The sequence below is a fragment of the Drosophila ananassae genome, chromosome 3L (genome assembly GCF_017639315.1).
Source record: "Drosophila ananassae strain 14024-0371.13 chromosome 3L, ASM1763931v2, whole genome shotgun sequence".
Taxonomy (NCBI): domain Eukaryota; kingdom Metazoa; phylum Arthropoda; class Insecta; order Diptera; family Drosophilidae; genus Drosophila; species Drosophila ananassae.
The window spans coordinates 10,834,482-10,853,436 of record NC_057929.1 but is presented as its reverse complement, the minus strand read 5'-3'; the positions used below and the strand labels follow the sequence as shown (position 1 = coordinate 10,853,436).

Sequence of the window (18,955 nt, the reverse complement as noted above, 5' to 3'; positions counted from 1 at the left end):
TTAAAGAGCTTATAAATTTCGTTTGAATTATCTTTAGGGCTACGAATTATTAAAAAGACAAGAATTCCGGTCAATGATAAGGGATATAAGGGCTCTTTTTAAAGTTTAGTTATTTTAATTTTCTCGCGTAAGATATAATAGACACAAATGAACAATGGAAACTAACAAAAAATGTGTATGTGTGCAATACATAACTTTAACTATAGAAAATATGTATTATATAGCGAAATATATATTATGATATGGTTAAGTTAGGTTCCTTTCTTGGTATATTCGCAGTATATTCCTTTCACAGCAAACGGCCAGTTTCAATAGCCCACCTATGGTCACACTGGGAACAACAATAAAAATGGCGTTCAGAGAAGACCGTTTTTCTTCTTCTTCAGCGCTCCACTAGATGGTTAAACTATTTAAGGAAACCATAAAACAATAACGCGTGTCGCCGCGGCAGCTTATTTCGCGAATACCCGACCGATCCGTGGACGTGCTAGCGAGTGGGTGGCGCATTTCGAACGTCGGTTTATTGCAAAATTCGAGTGAATGGAGTCCTAAAATTCTGGCTCAGTTGGTTATTATTGCAAATTTTTTTTAATACCAACACACATAGGCACACGCATACACTGAGAGCAAAAAAAAAATAATAATAAAAAATAATACAAGTGCAAGTAAATAGTTTATAGTGTGGCACCCATACAGGAGCAAGGTCTAAATTAAAGTTAATTAAACGCCTAGTGGAATTTCATTTAATGCAATTTATGAAATAATAGCAGTGAGACGGACCGAACCCCTGTTCTCTCCTCCCCCAGCTGTCTCTTCTGCAGCATGCGTGAGGGCGTATGTGTGTGTGAGACATGTGCGTGTGAGGTGTTTTTGGAACGGCAACAACAACAACAGCAACTATAGGCAAATACAAATTTCGGGTGAGTTTTTTCTCGTTTGCGTGCACATTTTGGGCTACCTGAGCGATCGGAAGGTGTATTTCTTACCCACACTACACATTCTCGCATAAATATGTATATCCTTTGCTTTTGGGCTGGGCCCTGCACTTTTATGGCGAAAATTAAAAGAAAAAAAACATAAACAAACCCTTAACATACATATTTATATATTAAAATTTTATAAAATAATAATTATTTTCTATCTATGACTTCCATTGTTAAAAATATTTGTTAATAATACTAGTTTATTTCTTTTTTCTTCCCCTATAGCTTGTAATAACCAGAAAATAAGTGCTATTATTAATAGATCTGTGCGTGTGCAATGACATACGACAGCAGCAGCAACAACAACAACAATTGCAACAACCGTCAAGGCTACCGCAACAGCAAAAGTAACAAAGGTAGCGCCGCCGCCGCCGCCGACCAACACAACTGCAGCAGCAACAGCAGCGGTTACGGGTACTGGTACCTTCGGCAATGAAACTACAATTTCTAGCCACCTTCGCCACCTGCTCCTCCACCACCACCACCTGGGCCACCTCCTTCTCAGCTCTCAGTTCTTCACACTCCGCCAGACCAGCAACCGAGAAACCATGCCCGTCTCGTGCAATTGTCGCTTAAATAAATAATCAATATACAAAATAAATCAATTTATTTTTATATAAGCCAAACAATATCAATTAAAAGTCGGAAATTATGAATAAATTGGATTACCCGCGTCGCAATGGTACACACAAAGTTCGAATAACAAGTAAGTCTCCCAAAATATCATTACAAATTATACATTTTTTAATAAGAATTATTATTTTTTCAGTATTGTGTGCTAGGAATTTGGCTCGCAAGGATTTGTTTCGTAAGTATTTTAATTAAATGAATGCTAAATTAATTAGTTCATTTCTTTTGATTAGGTTTGAAAATTGTTCATGCCTTTGATTGAGTAATTAGGCCTGACTCACTGGGAGTTAGTTATACTGACTAAAAAAAAATAGAGAAAAAGAGTGGAAACTTTGTGGGAATTTCAAGCATTTCACCAGCTCTATAGCTCTATGGCTCTAAACTAAACAACGTTTGGTTTCCCATCAATTACGCACCTGTTTAGCAATCCAATCAAAACACATTTTGCGGCAATTTAAAGTTTTGTTTTATTGGCACTGCGTGGTGCTTCTTCGCTCGCCCCGATATCTACATATGCATATGAGGGGTATCGCTAAATTTAGCACTTCCTTTTGTCTACTTTCATTTTTATACAAATTGCGGAAAAAGGGGAGGGGCCAGCGCCCACTCCCCATACCTCTTACCCACCATTAAATAGAGTAGGTGATTGTGTGTGCGTTGGTCTGTGGATCCATATCTGAGCTCTTTTTCCATATTTTGTTTAGATATAACAAAAGTGATTATTACTAATTTGCTTTCATTGCGGCTCACTCGCTCGCTTGCTTGCTGAGTGGCTGACTGGCTGACTGGCTCACAGAAACACACACACACTCGCGGCATAATTTTTCTTTCCTTGTATTTGTTATTTATTATTTTCTTTTTTTTTTCCACACTCGGCTGCACTTAAATCACGCGCCACGCATTGCTCAATATCTGCTATACTATAACTATAACTATACATTCCGATTTGGGGATCATGGAGATGCCAAAGATGGACTGCGATGGACCGTGTGACATTTGCTAATGTCAGAGATGCCTTGGCAGTTCCAGTGACCAACATTCCATATTCATATTGAGACCGTATCTGTATCTTTAGAATCTGAGTGTACTTCAGTCACTCCTAGTCACTCCATAGTGTCTTTATATTTTATCGACTATGTCTTTGATTAGATTTGAGTTGGAAACACTATTATGTACGAACTACCCCCGTCATGGCTGGGGAAATCCATGCTTGGCGGTCTTACTTGTGGATTTTTGGTAATTTGCAGCGCTATAAATAGACTGGTTGGAAACAGCAGGGCCCACAATTTGTGGCTGTTATGACACGACAATGACTAACATCGTGTGCTGAGTAGGCCGGGCACTTCCCATCACCAACAGGACTACGCTAGCGCTCCAAAGTATCAGTTCAGGCCACCGGATATAGACGACAAATTAGGAAACATGATTTCTTCGCTATTGCGCCGTCCAGTTTCCTCCAACCTGAGAGTTTCTCTCAACTTGGTCCGTCGTCGAGGAACTCTTTCGGAGATCCAGAGACTTACAGATGGGAATGAGAGCAAGCCTCTGGCTAGGACTAGGATAGTCGGCATACTAGACAGATCCATCAAGGGCGGCAAGAATACGATAATAGATTCCAATCCCAGAGTGATATACAATGAAAGTTCATACTCCTTGAAGGACTTTCCTGATCAGAATGTTCTTTGGCCACTAGGAAGATCTCCATTGCTAGCTGAAGATAGCGAAAAGTGTCCTGGGGATGAGGACACTCTTCCAAAGAAGAGAGAGAAACCAGTTCTCAAGAAGTTTCCAGTCAAGGAATACGTTAGGTGGAAAACAGTCGAGGAACAGGAGATGCACAAGGCCAGGTTGTTGCAAATACTGAAGGAGAAGTCTTCCGGGCCGAATGTCAAGTTTCCCAAGAAGCCCAACCTGGCGCCGCAGCGTACCAAAGAGTTTCCGGTTAACGATTACGCCGACAGGCTGATGCAGCCGGAGGAGAGAATAGCTTACAAGCGAAAGTTGCTGGAGCGGCAGAGGGAGAACAGCAGGGACTCTAAGAGTGTGGTGAGGGAGAAGGGGAGTGACTGCCAGGAGAAGTGTGAGAAGGAGAATGAGAAACTGTGCGATCCCGACGACGGGAAACCTCCGAAGGAAGCCAAAGAATCAGCTAAGCCGCCGGCAGCTAAAGCTCCTCCTCCGCCACCGCCTCCGCCGCCTCCTCCACCACCTTCGTCAGCTCCTCCTAAAGGTGGTCCACCTCCCAAAGGCGGTCCACCCCCTCCTCCAAAAGGTGGTCCACCACCTCCTCCACCCAAAGCCGGAGCCCCTCCCGCCAAGGGTGGTGCCCCACCACCCAAAGGTCCACCGCCTCCCCCACCGCCTGGAACTCCACCGCCCCAGACCAAAACCAAGTTCGGTCCACTGGCCGACGCTGATCGCATCTTTACGAACCTCTACGGGAGACACGATTGGGGCATCAAGGGCGCCATGAAGCGAGGAGACTGGTACAAGACCAAGGAGATCCTCGAGAAGGGCGACAAGTGGATTGTCAACGAAATAAAGACTTCGGGCCTGCGGGGACGAGGTGGCGCCGGGTTTCCCAGCGGACTCAAGTGGTCCTTCATGCACAAGCCCCCCGATGGAAGGCCCAAGTTCCTGCTGGTCAATGCGGACGAGGGGGAGCCCGGCACTTGCAAGGATCGGGAAATCATGCGCCACGATCCGCACAAGCTGGTGGAGGGATGCCTCATCGCCGGCAAAGCAATGGGCGCCAACACTGGCTACATTTACATTCGCGGCGAGTTCTACAACGAGGCGTGCAACCTGCAGTGCGCGATTATAGAGGCCTACCAAAAGGGATTCCTGGGAAAGAATGCCTGCGGCTCCGGATTCGACTTCAATCTCTACGTGCACCGGGGAGCTGGGGCATATGTGTGCGGGGAGGAGACCTCCCTCATCGAGTCCCTCGAGGGCAAGGCTGGCAAGCCGCGCAACAAGCCCCCCTTCCCGGCGGACATCGGGGCGTTTGGCTGTCCCTCGACAGTGACCAATGTGGAAACGGTGGCCGTAGCGCCCACCATCTGCCGGCGTGGTGGCGCCTGGTTCGCCAGCTTCGGGCGCACCCGGAATTCGGGCACAAAACTGTTCAATATATCGGGGCACGTCAACAATCCGTGCACCGTGGAGGAGGAGATGTCCATGCCCACGAGGGAGCTGATCGAACGCCATGCTGGCGGGGTACTGGGTGGCTGGGACAATCTGCTGGCCATTATTCCAGGTGGCTCCTCGACGCCGTGCCTTCCGAAAGCGGATGTGGAGAAGGCCATCCATGACTACGACGGCCTGATGGCGGTACGGTCGTCCCTGGGCACCGGGGCCATAATTGTGATGGACAAGAGGACGGACATGATCAAGGCCATTGCCAGGCTGGCCGCCTTCTACAAGCACGAGAGCTGCGGCCAGTGCGTTCCCTGTCGCGAGGGCCTCCACTGGGTGAACATGATCATGCAGAGATTCGTCACGGGGCAGGCCCATGTCGGCGAGATCGACATGTTGTGGGAGATCACCAAGCAGATCGAGGGCCACACCATCTGCGCGTTGGGCGATGGTGCCGCCTGGCCGCCCCAAGGACTCATCCGCCACTTCCGCCCGCTCATCGAGGAAAGGATCCAAGGACGGATATGTGCCGAGGAAGAGGCGGCAGCCGCAGCTCCCACCAAGTTTCCCTGTCAGACGATTCCCCCCTGTCCAAATCTCGAGCGGGACATTTGTCCAAAATAAAGCGTGCCAGCATATCTTCGTTAGCTGTGGAACCATCTCTGAATCTCCTCCGGCGGTGGCATGTGGCTGGCTTCATGCTCCACTGATTGCTGGCTTCCGTTCGCGTTCCGAGTGAAAGTGCAGCCAGTCGTTAACTTCCTCGCCTTGCTGCCGACTGGGCCACTAAATGGTGCCACGTAGCGTTAACTCGACTAGGGTTGTTAATGGGGGATTGCATGATGGCCCGAAAGCCGGCAGCCGGCAGCCAAAGCTCTGTTTGCTTCACTTTTCGGGTAGTTGAGCCGTGAAGAAAGCGAAGAACAAGGGTTAAGTAATCTTTAAGAGAACAGATGGTTGGTGGGGGATGGAGTATTGTAGGAATCAGAATCTCGGTATACAAACAAGTTCTTGCTTATGCCTCTCCACTCCATCCTGGCCTAAAAGTCCATGAACAGCTGGCCCAGAAAGCCCTCTTGGCAAAGTCTTCTCAAGTTACCTGTTCAGGATATGGTTTAGAATCCCCTCCAGCTGATGGACTCTTGTTCCTGTGTCTTACTTCTCCCGAAAACCCATAAGCCAGAAACCCCATGCGGCGTCCACAACCTTGAGATAACGATACTCTAACTGATATAGATACAAATATGGAAGTGCGAATATAAAAAAAGACACAAAAAACCCACGGAAGTATAGGCGACCTGTACCGGCTCTAGATGAGTCAGCGGCTGTCAGACTGGGAGAGACTGGTTTGGTTTGGTCAGTCAGGTCGGTTCTGTCAGGTCCGCAAATCATTGGCCCTGGCCCGATAGTTCTTAATTGTTTAATTCTGGCGGAATGCCGTGCGCCTAATTTGTCAAGATTGGAGGCATTATCGGTGGTCGCCCAAGACGATAAGCATTAGCGATGCGGCTGTGGGGGTTCCTATTTTAGTACTGATAGTACTGATGATAGGAGATTGGCAGTTAGACTCCCTCCCTGCCACTCGACCGCATTCATGTTTTCTGCTGAGATGTAAACATTTTTTATTGAAGCGCTCTTCAGATTTAATTGACATTTCTAGCCTTTAGAGGAATAGTGTACTAGCCGTGGGGATTGAAGGGCGGTGTTGTGGGCAGCCTCGGCATGGTTCCTTGTCCGCCGTTCCAGTTCCTGTGGCGCCTCTCGTCGAAAGCGTCCGCCGATCCTATGGCCAGGATTAGGTACAGCATCAGCAGTCCCAGCAGGTGAAGCCACGTAGAAGCCATTGAGAGTGATGATGATTAGCCGGGAGGTGGCTGTGCTTTTATAGATCTCCTCCGGCTAGAGGCGATAAGAATCGGGAACTCACAATCGAGGGGGGACTTTTCTCTGGGTGATTTTTAATCGGCATCTGCTTCTCTGACCTCATCCAGGGAAGAAAAGATTATTGTTGGCGGCGGGGCTTCGGTGTAGCGCTGGGGAACTTGCAAGCAGAGGGGCTTAATCTGCAGTCGCTGGACAAAGCCGGGGTGTTCATGGCTGTAACCGGAAGTGTGTCCCCAAAAAGTAAACAATATTAGCTCCGAGAACACCAAGAACTTCCAGTCGAGCATGGTGGGGACTGAACTGAACCGCCGGCTCTGGGAATCTAAACTTAAATAGTGGAGCTTCGGAAATGATCTTTCGTGCGAAGTAATGGCTTGCAGATCCAATATAACACTCCCCAAACACAATCTCTGGTGTTAAATGCCACCAATTTTCACAATAAAGTGCTGGCCATGCAATTGGGTTTCGTAATAGAGGCAATCAAGTCATTATTTATGGAAATATTAGATAATTTGTAACTAATTTGTAATTGTAACTCTTTTGCAGGCATGCCCGATCCCTTCGCCAAGGTTCAAGTGGATGGCACTGGTCAGGTCTACACGACGGATATAAGCAAGTCCTCCCTGGACCCGAAATGGAACGCACACTACGACTTGTTTCTGGGCATCGGCGATGCCATCACCATAACCGTGTGGAATCAGCGCAAGATACACAAGAGCAGTGGCTTCCTGGGGTGTGTCCGGATCCCAGCTTTCAATATCCAGAGCCTCAAAGGAGCAGGATGTAAGTAGGCCTTTAGATCTCTATCCATTCAGCTCCTAATGATCCTTGTTTCAGTTCAACGACTGGATCTGGGTAAACTGTCGCCGGAGGACGATGACTTGGTGCGAGGTCAGATCATAATATCGCTGCTGTCGAAGGACGGGCCTAGTAGTGGCAATCCGTTGGCCATTGTCGGTCCAAGCGGAGATGTCCGTGGTCCCTCGGAGGACGACTCGTCGGAGGACAGCCTGCCCGAGGGCTGGGAGGAGCGTCGTACCGACAACGGGCGCATCTACTATGTTAACCATGCCACCAAGTCGACGCAGTGGGACAGGCCCAGGCATCCCGGAGTAGGGGCTGGTGGCACCGGAGGTGGAACCCATCGCCATCACACCCACAATGGCAACAACGGTGATCGGCAGGCGCCGGCGGGACCCACACGTTCCACGACCTGCACCAATCTTCTGAATGGAGGAAATCGTAACAGAGATCCTTCGGTAAATGCCTCCGACGAGCGCCGTCACTCCACGGAGATCCTGTCCAGCGTGGGAAAGGAGAACACCAGCCCCACAACACCCGTTTCGGCGGCAACGCCTGGCAAGAAGTCCTCCTCGAACTCCTCCTCCTCGGGCGGACGAACTGGAGCTCTGGAGCAGCGGGCCACAAATGAACCAGCCACTCCCACGAGCAGCAACACCCGGCTGCACAGCAACGACAATCACGTGAAGACGCCAAAGCATCAAACCAATGGCCATGCTCCGCCAGAGGCCACGCCCACTTCGCCCACAGGGCAACAGAACTACGTTAATGGCAATGCCCAGAACGGGAGCAGTATTGGAAACGGGAGTGGTCAGGCGGCCCAGCCCCAGAGCGCCAGCAATGGATGGACGCCCGAGGAGGCTGTGACCAGTGGAACCACAACAACGACTACCACTCCTCCACGACACAGCCAGAGTCCTCCCAACCCCAACACATCGCCGCCGGCAGCAGCAACGCCTTCGGCCAATGGTAATGTCCATAGTCCGAATGCGAACAGCACCCCGGGAGGTGGAGGCAGTAGATCCTATACTGCGGCCACACCCGGTCAACGTTCCCAGCGGCGCAGCTCGCGGCAACAGGGGGAGGAGTCATCCACGAGGCGTCGTTCCTCGCGGGGAACGCGCAACGGAAGCACCACTTCGGGTGGAGGCGGCGGCAGCTCCAGCCAGCGTTACGCTTCGGCAGCTATCGCAGCCGCCAACCAGGCTGCTCGTCCGTTCTTGGACCTTCCGCCAGGCTACGAGATGCGGACCACGCAGCAGGGCCAGGTGTACTTCTACCACATACCTACGGGCGTATCGACATGGCACGATCCTCGGATTCCGCGCGATTTTGATACCCAACATCTGACGCTGGACGCCATCGGACCACTGCCGAGTGGCTGGGAGCAACGGAAGACGGCGTCTGGCAGGATATACTTTGTGGATCACAACAACCGGACGACGCAGTTCACTGATCCCCGGCTGAGTGGCAGTATACTGCAGATGATTCGTCGCGGAGCAGTGCCGCCAGCTGCTACGGCTGCCAGTACGCCAGCACCGGCGACACCAGCTGCTGCCACAGCCACAACTGCTGCTCCCGCCACACCCACTGCAACCACGAACAACGCCACGACCACCACAAACACCCCACATCGTATTGTACCGGATCTGCCGCAGGGCCTGCTCGAGGGAGCCGACCTGCTGCCCAAGTATCGAAGGGATCTGGTTGGCAAGCTGCGAGCCCTGCGCACCGAGCTGCAGACCATGCAGCCGCAGTCCGGTCACTGCCGCTTGGAGGTGTCGCGCAACGAGATTTTTGAGGAGAGCTATAGACTGATTATGAAGATGCGGGCCAAGGACATGCGGAAGCGCCTGATGGTCAAGTTCAAGGGCGAGGAGGGCCTCGACTACGGCGGCGTGGCGCGCGAGTGGCTGCACCTGCTCTCCCGCGAGATGCTGAATCCGCAGTACGGCCTATTCCAATACAGTCGGGATGATCACTATACGCTGCAGATAAATCCAGATTCCGGGGTGAATCCAGACCACCTGTCCTACTTTCATTTTGTGGGACGCACCTTGGGCATAGCCGTATTCCACGGGCACTGCCTGGACGGTGGGTTCACCACGCCCTTCTACAAGCAGCTGCTGAACAAGCCAATAACGCTGGGTGATATTGAGGGCGTGGATCCCGAGCTGCACCGCAGTCTAACCTGGATGCTGTAAGAAATGTCTATAGCTATCCTATATAGTTTTCTAATCTCCATTCTTTGACTTTCAGGGAGAGCAATATTAGTGGCATCATCGAGTCCACTTTCAGCGTGGAGAACAATAGCTTTGGCGCTCTCGTGGTGCACGAACTGAAGCCAGGAGGCGCATCCATTACCGTGACAGAGGAGAACAAGAGGGAGTATGTGAAGCTCTATGTGAACTATCGCTTTATGCGCGGCATCGAACAGCAATTTTTGGCTCTACAGAAAGGTTTGTACTTTGAGTTCTTCCATTTCAATGTAAGTTTATTAAATATTATTTGTTTTTAGGTTTTTGCGAGCTCATACCAAGCCATCTTCTACGACCATTTGATGAGCGTGAACTGGAATTGGTCATCGGTGGCATCTCCAGCATTGATGTCAACGACTGGCGCAACAATACGAGACTGAAGCACTGTACGAACGAAACGACGCAAGTGTTGTGGTTCTGGCAGGTCAGTATTCCCACTGAAATAAAGTCTACTTCAGTTACTAATGCGAATTCGTATAATATCCTTTAGGTGGTTGAGTCTTATAGCTCTGAGATGCGTGCCCGATTGCTGCAGTTTGTGACGGGATCGTCGCGGGTGCCACTGCAAGGATTCCGGGCACTGCAAGGCTCGACGGGAGCGGTGGGACCGCGTCTGTTCACTATCCACCTGACTGCCGACGTGCCCACACAGAATCTGCCCAAGGCGCACACCTGCTTTAACCGGATCGACTTGCCGCCCTACGAGACCTACCAGCTGCTCTGCGACAAGCTGACGCAGGCCGTTGAGGAGACCTGCGGCTTTGCCGTGGAGTAGTAGGAGACGACCTGGAGATCCCCAACACCTACCACCTACTACCACACAAGCCCCTGTCCACGCATATGCATATACATAGAAACCTATTTGAATATATCTAATACACGTAAAACATAACAAAAACCACATATATCATGGCGATTTGAAATCAAAATTTTACAACATGATTAGTTCTTATTTTTTATTTGTTTGTTGATAAACTGTTTTCCGCGGCACTGGTTAAGCTATGTGTGCTGCTCGTTTAGCAGTTGAAAATTAATTATTTAACGAGTGTATACCGACTCATCTTATACATAGTTACCAAGTGCATATATACAAGAATATATATACACTTTCACACCCCAAAAACACACACACAGACATATATATATATATTATATATTATATACATTTATATTTATAATTCTATCTTGAAGTCTACCCCCTGGCCTTTGTTTGTTTGACGTCTTGGCGCGTGTTATAAATTGTAGATTTAAATATTACGAAACCAATTATACATAAAATTATACAAGATTATACATATATCATAGTTGATAATTAGGCGTAACGAATTTTTTATAATTGAAGGCATTGGACCGGCAATTTATTGTGCTTCTGTTTAGTTTAATATATGCATATATATCTATTTTTTATGTTTATTAATCACATTTTGTACATTTATAAACGAGAATCGATTGAGCTCACTGCTAAGTTTTTAATTATTGTTTAAATTGTCCTTAAACACACACACACGCACACTGAACCCATTAGATACAAGATACATCCACCCACTCATCGCAACACCCTCATTTTCATTATTGTTTAAACATATATTGTGTGAAAAATTGATTTAGCAACTCCCCAAAAAAAAAAAGAGATGATGAAAATTACTCATTAGTTATTTTTTAATTTCTAAATAAATGCAAATTATTTAAATTACCCTTTTGGTTGCTCCTAGTTTTCTGTGCTTTGCTGTGTCATGCCAAAATCAAAGCTCTTAAGGATCAAATTACATATACACGTACATACATCTTCAATATACATACATACATATATACATAAATATTTACATCAGTTTTAAATGAAGAACGAATTGGACAAATTTCTAGAAGGTGATATTAGTGAAAATTTTATCTGACTTTAATTAAAAACCGAAACAATTGGTAGTTATTTAAGTGACCCACCCCCAACCCGACCCAACTCGACCTTCCCGCCATGCCCACCCCCCCTAAAAAAAATGTAGTGCATATGTGAGATCTATTGATTTTTTATTGAGACTTAACGCTCCCAAAAAACAAAAAAAAAAAACAGAAAATACAACACAAATCGATCGTTAACTCTTTAGCTTTAGCGAGATATTAGGATGTGAGACACTAAGAATTCTGAGGCAGTAATTCTGCGCACATTGACAAGGACTCAGCTGCATTAACCAAAAGGGATTAATAATAAATAAACGAGCCTTATAAAAAAACCACTCTGTTTTATTTATAATTATTGGAAGTGGTTTAGACTTTTTAGAAAAAAGTTGGGGAAGGTTCTGAAAAGGTTCTCCGGCTGGGGGGCCAACGAAAGCTAATTTTAGTCGCATAACGGACAACTGCCGAAATAGCTCAGTTGGGAGAGCGTTAGACTGAAGATCTAAAGGTCCCCGGTTCAATCCCGGGTTTCGGCAATGCCTACTTTTTTGTTTTATTTTTTAAACTTATTAACCTGATAGTATATTTATTTTTTGCGTAGTACTTTTCATATATTTATTTTATTAACTTAAAATAAACAATTAAAAAGGGGTTGGATGTGAAAACTGTCATTTGACACACACCCACCGCAAGCCGAAATAGCTCAGTTGGGAGAGCGTTAGACTGAAGATCTAAAGGTCCCCGGTTCAATCCCGGGTTTCGGCAAGCAGTAATCTTTTTTTACTTTTATTTTTTACATTTTTAAATTTGTGTACTCCAATGCATCTTTAAAAGATAACTTCATTTTTGTGAAGTTATTTTGAGCCAAAGCTAATAATATAAAGAAAATGTGTTTGAATGATTTAGTTTAGGTCTAGTGTTGGTAAACTTAAGCTGACAGCAAAGACACCAACCACTCTACAACTGTGTCTTGGCTGCGGGCCTCTACATGCACCTATGTCACGAAGCTCCCATCCGCCGAAATAGCTCAGTTGGGAGAGCGTTAGACTGAAGATCTAAAGGTCCCCGGTTCAATCCCGGGTTTCGGCAATTCTCTTTTTTAATTTTTTCTCTAAATTTCACATAATTTATTTAAATTTTAAATTGTATTATATTATTTTTTATTTACTTGCCGTAATATAGACAATATTAGTGTTATAGCAAGACGCCAGTACTTTAAATAATACAAAGTATACATGTAGTGTATCTAGTTATAGCTTAGTGGCTAGGATTAACTAAGAGTGCATGACTATTTATTTTTCTGGGGTCATGCATACGGGCACACCCCTAAGTTCTATTAAGAAAATATACTCTCTTTATCCGTAGATTAAGTAAACGTGTAACGCATCCAGATACATACACAGATATGTATATGTAGTAGCTCCATTGGGTTCTCGGAAGATATCTTAACTTAGTTTAGCTACGGCTGGCTGTGGATGCGGAAAAGTGGATGGACTTTTGAGCCAAGCCAGCAGGCAGTACGATAAATTACAGCAGCACTACAACTACGATCCTTTACGCTATTAAGTTACAACTCAAAATCGTTCTAAAGCTAGTGCACGGATGGATCTTTATGGTCCAGTCTGGGTGGGTGGGTTTCGGATCTCATATACCCTCGCCCCCCTTTTCAAAAGTCGGGATCGTAGTCGCGGGAGTAGCGCGTCCGACTCGCATGGTTGTTGTAACTGTACATTTGGTGGGCATCGGCGAAGGCATCCGGATACTGGTGTCCGTACGCCTGCTGGGGCTGCTGGTGGTGATGGTGGGCGGGATACTGGCTGTGGTTGTTGTGGTGGTGGTGCGGCCGCTTCAGGGAGTCACCCTTTGTGGAGTAGGTTGGCTGCTGGTCATAGAAGTAGTCGCCGCTGGTGTGCGGATGGCGGGTGGAGCGCCAGCTGTCGTAGATGTTGGAGCTGTTGCTTCCATGCATCGAGTTGGTGAAGCGCTGGAAAAAATCACAATTAATAGGATATAGTTTGGATAACATACTCCAACTTACTTTTGGCTTAATGGGCTGCTTGGTATCATTCCAAGGATCATCAATGTTATAGAAGTCGTCCACTCCGTAGTTATCCACGCCACCCATGTGGTTTACCTTCAGCTCGTTCAGCATGTCGTTGGTCAGAGGAATTGGTGCCTTCTTGGCCCTCTTCTGACGATTAAGGAGCTGCAAAAAAGGATATTATTAAGAGGATATAATAAGAATAAAGGATGTCCTTGAAACATACCACTGTGACACCAAAGATGATGACAAAGACCAGGGAACCCACTCCAATCACAATCACGACAATGGCCCATTGGGGTATCAACAGATCCTCCTCGGCTACTTCCACATTCGTATGGACATTTTTGGCTATGACTGTAAAAGGAATCTTTCTTCAATATCCTTCCAAAAGGATCTACATTTCCTATACGAACCACTGAAATCGGTGGCCACCGGATCGATGAGGAACTTGCCCATCTGGTAGCTGGCCGTGACTAGCTGCTCCTCCTGCGGTCCCGACACGCTGTCCGTTTCATTTTCCTGGGCATCCTTGTCGGGCACAGCGGGAGTTGCCGGCTTGGTGAGGGCATCATGGAACAACTGCCGGATCTCCAGAGTGTCCACATCCTCGTTTATGTTGGCCAGCTCCACGTAGTAGTCGACCAGGACGCTGCCCTTGCTGAAGCTGTCAATCCGCACCTTTTTGTACCAATTGCTTAGCTGCGGGGCCTTGGAATAGACCTCGTTGAGCTAGAACGGAAGAGAGAGTGAGTGGGATTTGGAGGAGCGAAAAGATTGGAACACCTACCTGTGCCTCTAGCTCGTGGGCCAGATTCTTCCACTCCAGCGTGTTGTGGTCCAGCAACTCCGGCTTCCAGGCCACGCCGTCGATGATCTTGATGGTGGCCGCCAGGTCGCAGTCGGAGGTGCAGTGACCTGGCTTGGTGGGTCGCGGCGTTGTCGTTGTGGTTGTTGTCGTCGTGGTCGTAGTGGTGGTGGTGCTGCTGGTTCCGCTGGCGGTCAGAAGGTCCTCGAAGTTAATGGTCTGGGCATTTAGTTTGTCGACAGACAGCGGGGTAGTTGGTGGAGTTGGCCATCCCGTGAATTCTGTGGTGGCCCTGGTCGGTGGGCCCTTCTTGATCACCACCGGAGGCGAGGCGTTAGGATTCGCTTCAGAAGCTCCACCCTCCTGGGTGGGATGCGGAGTGGTGAGGCGATGGGCACCGACTCGCTTGTGGAAGCCCTTCGGGAAGACCACCTTGAAGCCACCGCCTTCTGTAGATCCTGTTGCTTCGGTGGTGCTGGACGGGCCCGGCTTGGGTTTGCTGGTGGTTGTTGTGGTGGTGGAGGTCGAGGCCGGATGGAGTTTCTTGGACTTGTATCCAGGTGGAAGCAGCGAAGCTGGTATCTCATCACTGGCGTCGCTAGCTTCTGGTTTGGTGGTGGCATTCAGCTTGAATCCTGGCGGCAGCAGGCCACTTAAGTCGTCCAGCTTAATGGGTGTCACTCCCTCCGGCAACTTGGGCTCCTCCGCCTTCTCCTTGGGCGCCTTGTAGCCCGGAGGCAGGAACTTGCTGAGATCGTCGAACGGCACTGCCACGGGCAGGTTCCTCGGAGTGGTCGAGGTACTTGGCTGCGATGTGGTATTCGTCTTGTAGCCAGGCGGCAGGAACTTGGAAATGTCGTCTACAACGGAGATATCCGGCTTGGGAGTACTGCCCACCTTGTAGTCCTTGGGCAGCAGAGCCGCCAGGCTATCGTCGAACTTCACTTCGCTGAAAAGACTCTCCAGACTGGACGATGGCTTGGGGCTGATCTCCTCTGGTTTCTTGGTGGTGGTCGTGGTCGTTGTCCTTGGCGGCTTGTAGCCCTTGGGCAGGAGACCCGCCAGAGCCACATCCTGCACGGTCACCTGACCGCTCTTGAAAGATCTGCTGATGGTGGAATTCCGCCCTGGTTTGAATTTCGGTTGCTCTACGGTGGACGGAGGTGCTTCCGTGGTGGTGGTGGTGGTGGTGATCTTGCGGTTCTTGTAGCTGGCCTTGGGCTTGAAGCCCACTGGCAGCAGGCCGGCCAGTTCATCCATCTCTCCTTCGTCAAAGTGCTGGACCTTCAGAGCCTTGGTGGTGCTGGGGGTGGAGGTCGTCCTGGGCTGGAATTTCCGGATGTGGGGCACGAATTTGCCAGTGCCTGTGCCGGTTGTGGTGCTGGTGGCGGGTGTGGAGGAATCCATCTGGCTGATTATGGGATACTTTCCGGATAGCAGGCCACTGGACAGCTCCGACTGAACTCGATCCAGTTTGTCGATGATGCTCTCCGTCGAAGCGGCCACTGGGGGCTGGACAGATGAGCTGGCCACCTGCTCTTCGCTGCCGTCGGAGGATGGCTTCTGTGAGGGAGTCGGCTGCTGCTTGGAGTGCACCTTGCGCTCCAGCTCGGAGAGGGTCTGCTTGGTCTCCTCCTGCTCGATTCCGTCGAAGGGCAGGAAACGTGCACCGTTGATGCTTCGGCTGGGTTGGATGGAGGCCACCACCACATAGTTCTCGGTGGCGTTGGTTCCCTTCTCCTCCTCGCTGGGTAGTGGTGTGGTCTCGTCTTGCTTTAGTTCTCCCGGAGATTGCACCTCCTCCTCTTCGGTTATCGAGTTGGAACTTGGGGTGACTGGAGCTGGGAGGACTGTGGATCCGTTCACCACGCTCTTCGTGGTCACTACGGAGATGATCTCGCGCTCCTCATCCTGCTCTGCACTGGGAGTGGAGTGTTTCGAGTCCTGGCTATCGGCCTCACTGGTGGCATCTTCGCTGCCCTCCTCGTCCTCGTACTCGTACTCCTCGCCATCACTTTCTCCGCGGGATCCTTCGTCGTCGTACTCTGATTCGGATTGCTCCTCCTGTTTGGAAGAGGTTGGCTTCTCCTCCTGCTTGTCCAGTTGCTTGGCTGGAACCAGCTCCTCCTGCTGAGATGTATTCTCTATAGATTTAATGTTTTCGGAAGTATTTTCCAGAGGTGGCTCAGTAGTGACGGTCTGTTCCTCCACGTGAGCTTCCTCGGTGGACTGGAGATCCTCCTGCGGAAGCAGGGTGGTGGCCACGTCTTCCACGTTGTCTGGTTCAAGGGTGGTGGCATCGATCTCGCCGCTGGTGACCTCGGAGGCATCTGTCTGACTCTCTTCCGTGCTGGCGGTGCTACTCTCGTGATCAATCACTGGATTCGTGGTCAGAGTGGCAGGTTTCTCGGAGTGATCCGCTTCATTCTTCGCCACCGACAGTGGGGTAACGTTCTCCTCCTGCAGCGGAAGCTTCTCCAAGCTGGAGGATTCGGAGTGATCCTCGGGTCCCTCGTAACTTTCCTCGTACTGCTCGTCGCTGTTCTCCGCATCCTCATCCTCCTGCTCACCGTCGGGGTTCTCCTCTTCGTCCTCCTCCTCCACCTCGGCACTCTCGGTGGTGCTGGTGGTCCGGGCAGTGGGTCGGGCGGGCAGTTTTAGCCGGGCGGCACTGTAGTTGAAGGGCTTCCTGCTGACCGTGCTTACCGGCTCGTTGACCTCGCGACTGATGACCACTGGACGCCGGGGATTAGGCTTATTCCTTCCGAAACTGGGACGCTCCGCCGGTGTGTTCTGGGTGGTGGATGTGGTGCTGGTGGTGGACTTGACCCGGCTGCTGCCAAAGCGATTGTACCGCTTGCTGCTCACCTCGGCACTGCTGCCGGTGGTTGTGGTTGTGGTGGATGACGTGGCGCTGTTAGGCTGGTAGCGATTTCGAGGCCTAAAGGGCGTGGCTGCCGGAGTGGCGGGGGATTCCGGCACTGCAGAAACGGGAGCCTGGGTACGGGTGCGACTGGGGGAGAAGCCACCATTGCCAAATGGCCGACTGCTGGACGTTGGACGCTTTTCATTCTGCAAGAAAAGAAAAAAGGTTTCGGTGAATTAATAAGAGCTCACCCACTGCATTGTTACGATTACGGGTTTGGGGTCTGGGGTTTGGGATTAGAGGTCTGACTATTGGCAACCGCTAGCTACGACAGCTGCACCACCACCGCCATTCACAGCCTCGACTGGCGTCATGGGAAACTGCTACAGTTTCGACATGGAGCTTGGTATGGAACCGCAATCTCTGCGGTTCGTCTGCTCGGCTGTCAATTGTTTTGCGTGCGAACTCTTCTCAACCACCTCGCCGTCATTCAAGTGATTCTCAAATTTGTCTAAAGCGTTTTCAGCGAAGTTTTCCAGACCACCCTCCTGTCTTCTGCCTCCTGAGCACCTCCACCTGATCTCGCTCCTCCTCGCCCCTAAAACCGCATTATTTATGCGCTCGTATTTATTTAATTTTTATGTGAAGGCAACCTCGTCGCCATCCGCTATCCACCACCAGACATCCAAGCAACTGTCAAAGTTAAGAGATACATGGCAGAATCCCCCCACAGCAGGTTGCCAAATCCATGGGGTTAGTGTTAATACTCCGAGCCATGAAGATGATCGGAGATTGGCAATCCTCTAGTGGATTAATGATGGAGAATGGCAAAATGGGTAGCATGCAAGGCAACCAAAAGAGGAAGGAAATTATAAGATAAATATATACACATTTTTTTTTTTACCATTTTTGTTAAAATTTTACTCTTTTTTTTTGTCGACAAACTCAACCAAATTAATGGCCACTAATGAGGTTCGGTCGCCCACCAGCAATTGCTATTATGGCCGTTTAATCGTGAGCTGATTTGATATTTAAGCCGGGCATCAATCATGGCAGCACTTTCGCCCAACAAATTGCTGCAATTAACTTGAGAAATTTATGTGGGCAAAAGAAAAAATCCGTCAAGAAAACCCAAAAAACGGAACTAAAAAAGAGATTGCTCTGCTTCCGGACTGACATTTCAATTATGAGTTTCGAACCGAAATGATTGTAAATATTTGCTATTAGTCGGGTCAACAGAGATAACTTGAAAGTGTGTTTAATTTAAGCAAACACTTGCTTCTTGAATCGATTTAATAAATAAACAATAAGGGCCTGGTAATATGGACATGATTTATGAACACAGTTTTGCGGCTTGGCCATAATAATTTTAAGCAAATAACAATAAAAAAATGTGGAGCATAAAACGCAATCGGGTGAAAGGTAAAATATTTTTGGCATATTTCGATTTGGCCTTTTTTTTGTTGCGGTTTTTTGTGGCAAAAGTAAACAAGCAAAGCCTGGAACTGGTTCTGAAGTTCGGCTACTTGAAACTTGGAAAAAGTAATGAAAAAATAGCGCCGCAAAGCATTTACGATTTGGAAGTCACGTAAGACTCCCAAAGACTTCCAAAAAACCAACTGATATTGGCCAAAAATCAGAGCAGAGCCAATTGTT

The 18,955-nt window shown here is 48.9% G+C and overlaps 4 protein-coding genes and 3 non-coding genes across 10 annotated transcripts in view; 5 read left to right on the top strand and 2 right to left on the bottom strand.

Moving 5' to 3' along the window:
• Window positions 1-301: 301 nt before the first annotated feature.
• Window positions 302-11,919, top strand: LOC6494521 (E3 ubiquitin-protein ligase Smurf1). Its single transcript, XM_001960147.4, has 8 exons — window positions 302-920; window positions 1,209-1,689; window positions 1,753-1,791; window positions 7,182-7,418; window positions 7,473-9,636; window positions 9,696-9,895; window positions 9,955-10,118; window positions 10,185-11,919. Exons 2-8 carry the CDS (start codon window positions 1,635-1,637, stop codon window positions 10,467-10,469), a joined length of 3,144 nt encoding a protein of 1,047 aa, XP_001960183.1. The 5' UTR covers window positions 302-920; window positions 1,209-1,634; the 3' UTR covers window positions 10,470-11,919.
• On the top strand, window positions 2,920-5,398 carry LOC26515253 (NADH dehydrogenase [ubiquinone] flavoprotein 1, mitochondrial). The gene has a single exon (XM_014908623.3). The coding sequence runs from the start codon at window positions 3,036-3,038 to the stop codon at window positions 5,373-5,375; it is 2,340 nt and encodes a 779-aa protein (XP_014764109.1). The 5' UTR covers window positions 2,920-3,035; the 3' UTR covers window positions 5,376-5,398.
• On the bottom strand, window positions 6,349-6,991 carry LOC116654794. The gene has a single exon (XM_032451350.2). It carries the CDS (start codon window positions 6,920-6,922, stop codon window positions 6,710-6,712), a length of 213 nt encoding a protein of 70 aa, XP_032307241.2. The 5' UTR covers window positions 6,923-6,991; the 3' UTR covers window positions 6,349-6,709.
• Window positions 11,920-12,047: 128 nt separating the features above from the next.
• Window positions 12,048-12,120, top strand: Trnaf-gaa. Its single transcript has one exon. It is a non-coding gene; the product is annotated as a tRNA-Phe (tRNA).
• A 156-nt stretch (window positions 12,121-12,276) lies between these two features.
• On the top strand, window positions 12,277-12,349 carry Trnaf-gaa. The gene has a single exon. It is a non-coding gene; the product is annotated as a tRNA-Phe (tRNA).
• A 251-nt stretch (window positions 12,350-12,600) lies between these two features.
• Window positions 12,601-12,673, top strand: Trnaf-gaa. The gene has a single exon. It is a non-coding gene; the product is annotated as a tRNA-Phe (tRNA).
• Window positions 12,674-12,727: 54 nt separating this feature from the next.
• The window catches only part of LOC6496082 (mucin-19), a 34,630-nt gene continuing 28,402 nt past the window's right edge, over window positions 12,728-18,955 (bottom strand). For all 4 annotated transcript variants that reach the window (XM_044715424.1, XM_001960146.4, XM_044715422.1 and 1 more), the window contains 5 exons: window positions 14,416-17,505; window positions 14,042-14,357; window positions 13,852-13,982; window positions 13,623-13,790; window positions 12,728-13,568 (listed from right to left, as the gene is read on the bottom strand). In XM_044715424.1, the coding sequence (XP_044571359.1) occupies window positions 13,251-13,568; window positions 13,623-13,790; window positions 13,852-13,982; window positions 14,042-14,357; window positions 14,416-17,505 (4,023 nt within the window). In that variant the 3' untranslated portion in view covers window positions 12,728-13,250. The remainder of the gene's footprint in view (window positions 13,569-13,622; window positions 13,791-13,851; window positions 13,983-14,041; window positions 14,358-14,415; window positions 17,506-18,955) is intronic.

Coding starts and splice junctions, on each gene's coding strand:
- LOC6494521 (XM_001960147.4), top strand. CDS start 1,635: ATGAATAAATTGGATTACCCGCGTCGCAATGGTACACACAAAGTTCGA. Junction 7,419..7,472: donor GAGCCTCAAAGGAGCAGGAT/GTAAGTAGGCCT, acceptor TCCTTGTTTCAG/TTCAACGACTGGATCTGGGT. Junction 9,637..9,695: donor CGCAGTCTAACCTGGATGCT/GTAAGAAATGTC, acceptor TTTGACTTTCAG/GGAGAGCAATATTAGTGGCA.
- LOC26515253 (XM_014908623.3), top strand. CDS start 3,036: ATGATTTCTTCGCTATTGCGCCGTCCAGTTTCCTCCAACCTGAGAGTT.
- LOC116654794 (XM_032451350.2), bottom strand. CDS start 6,922: ATGCTCGACTGGAAGTTCTTGGTGTTCTCGGAGCTAATATTGTTTACT.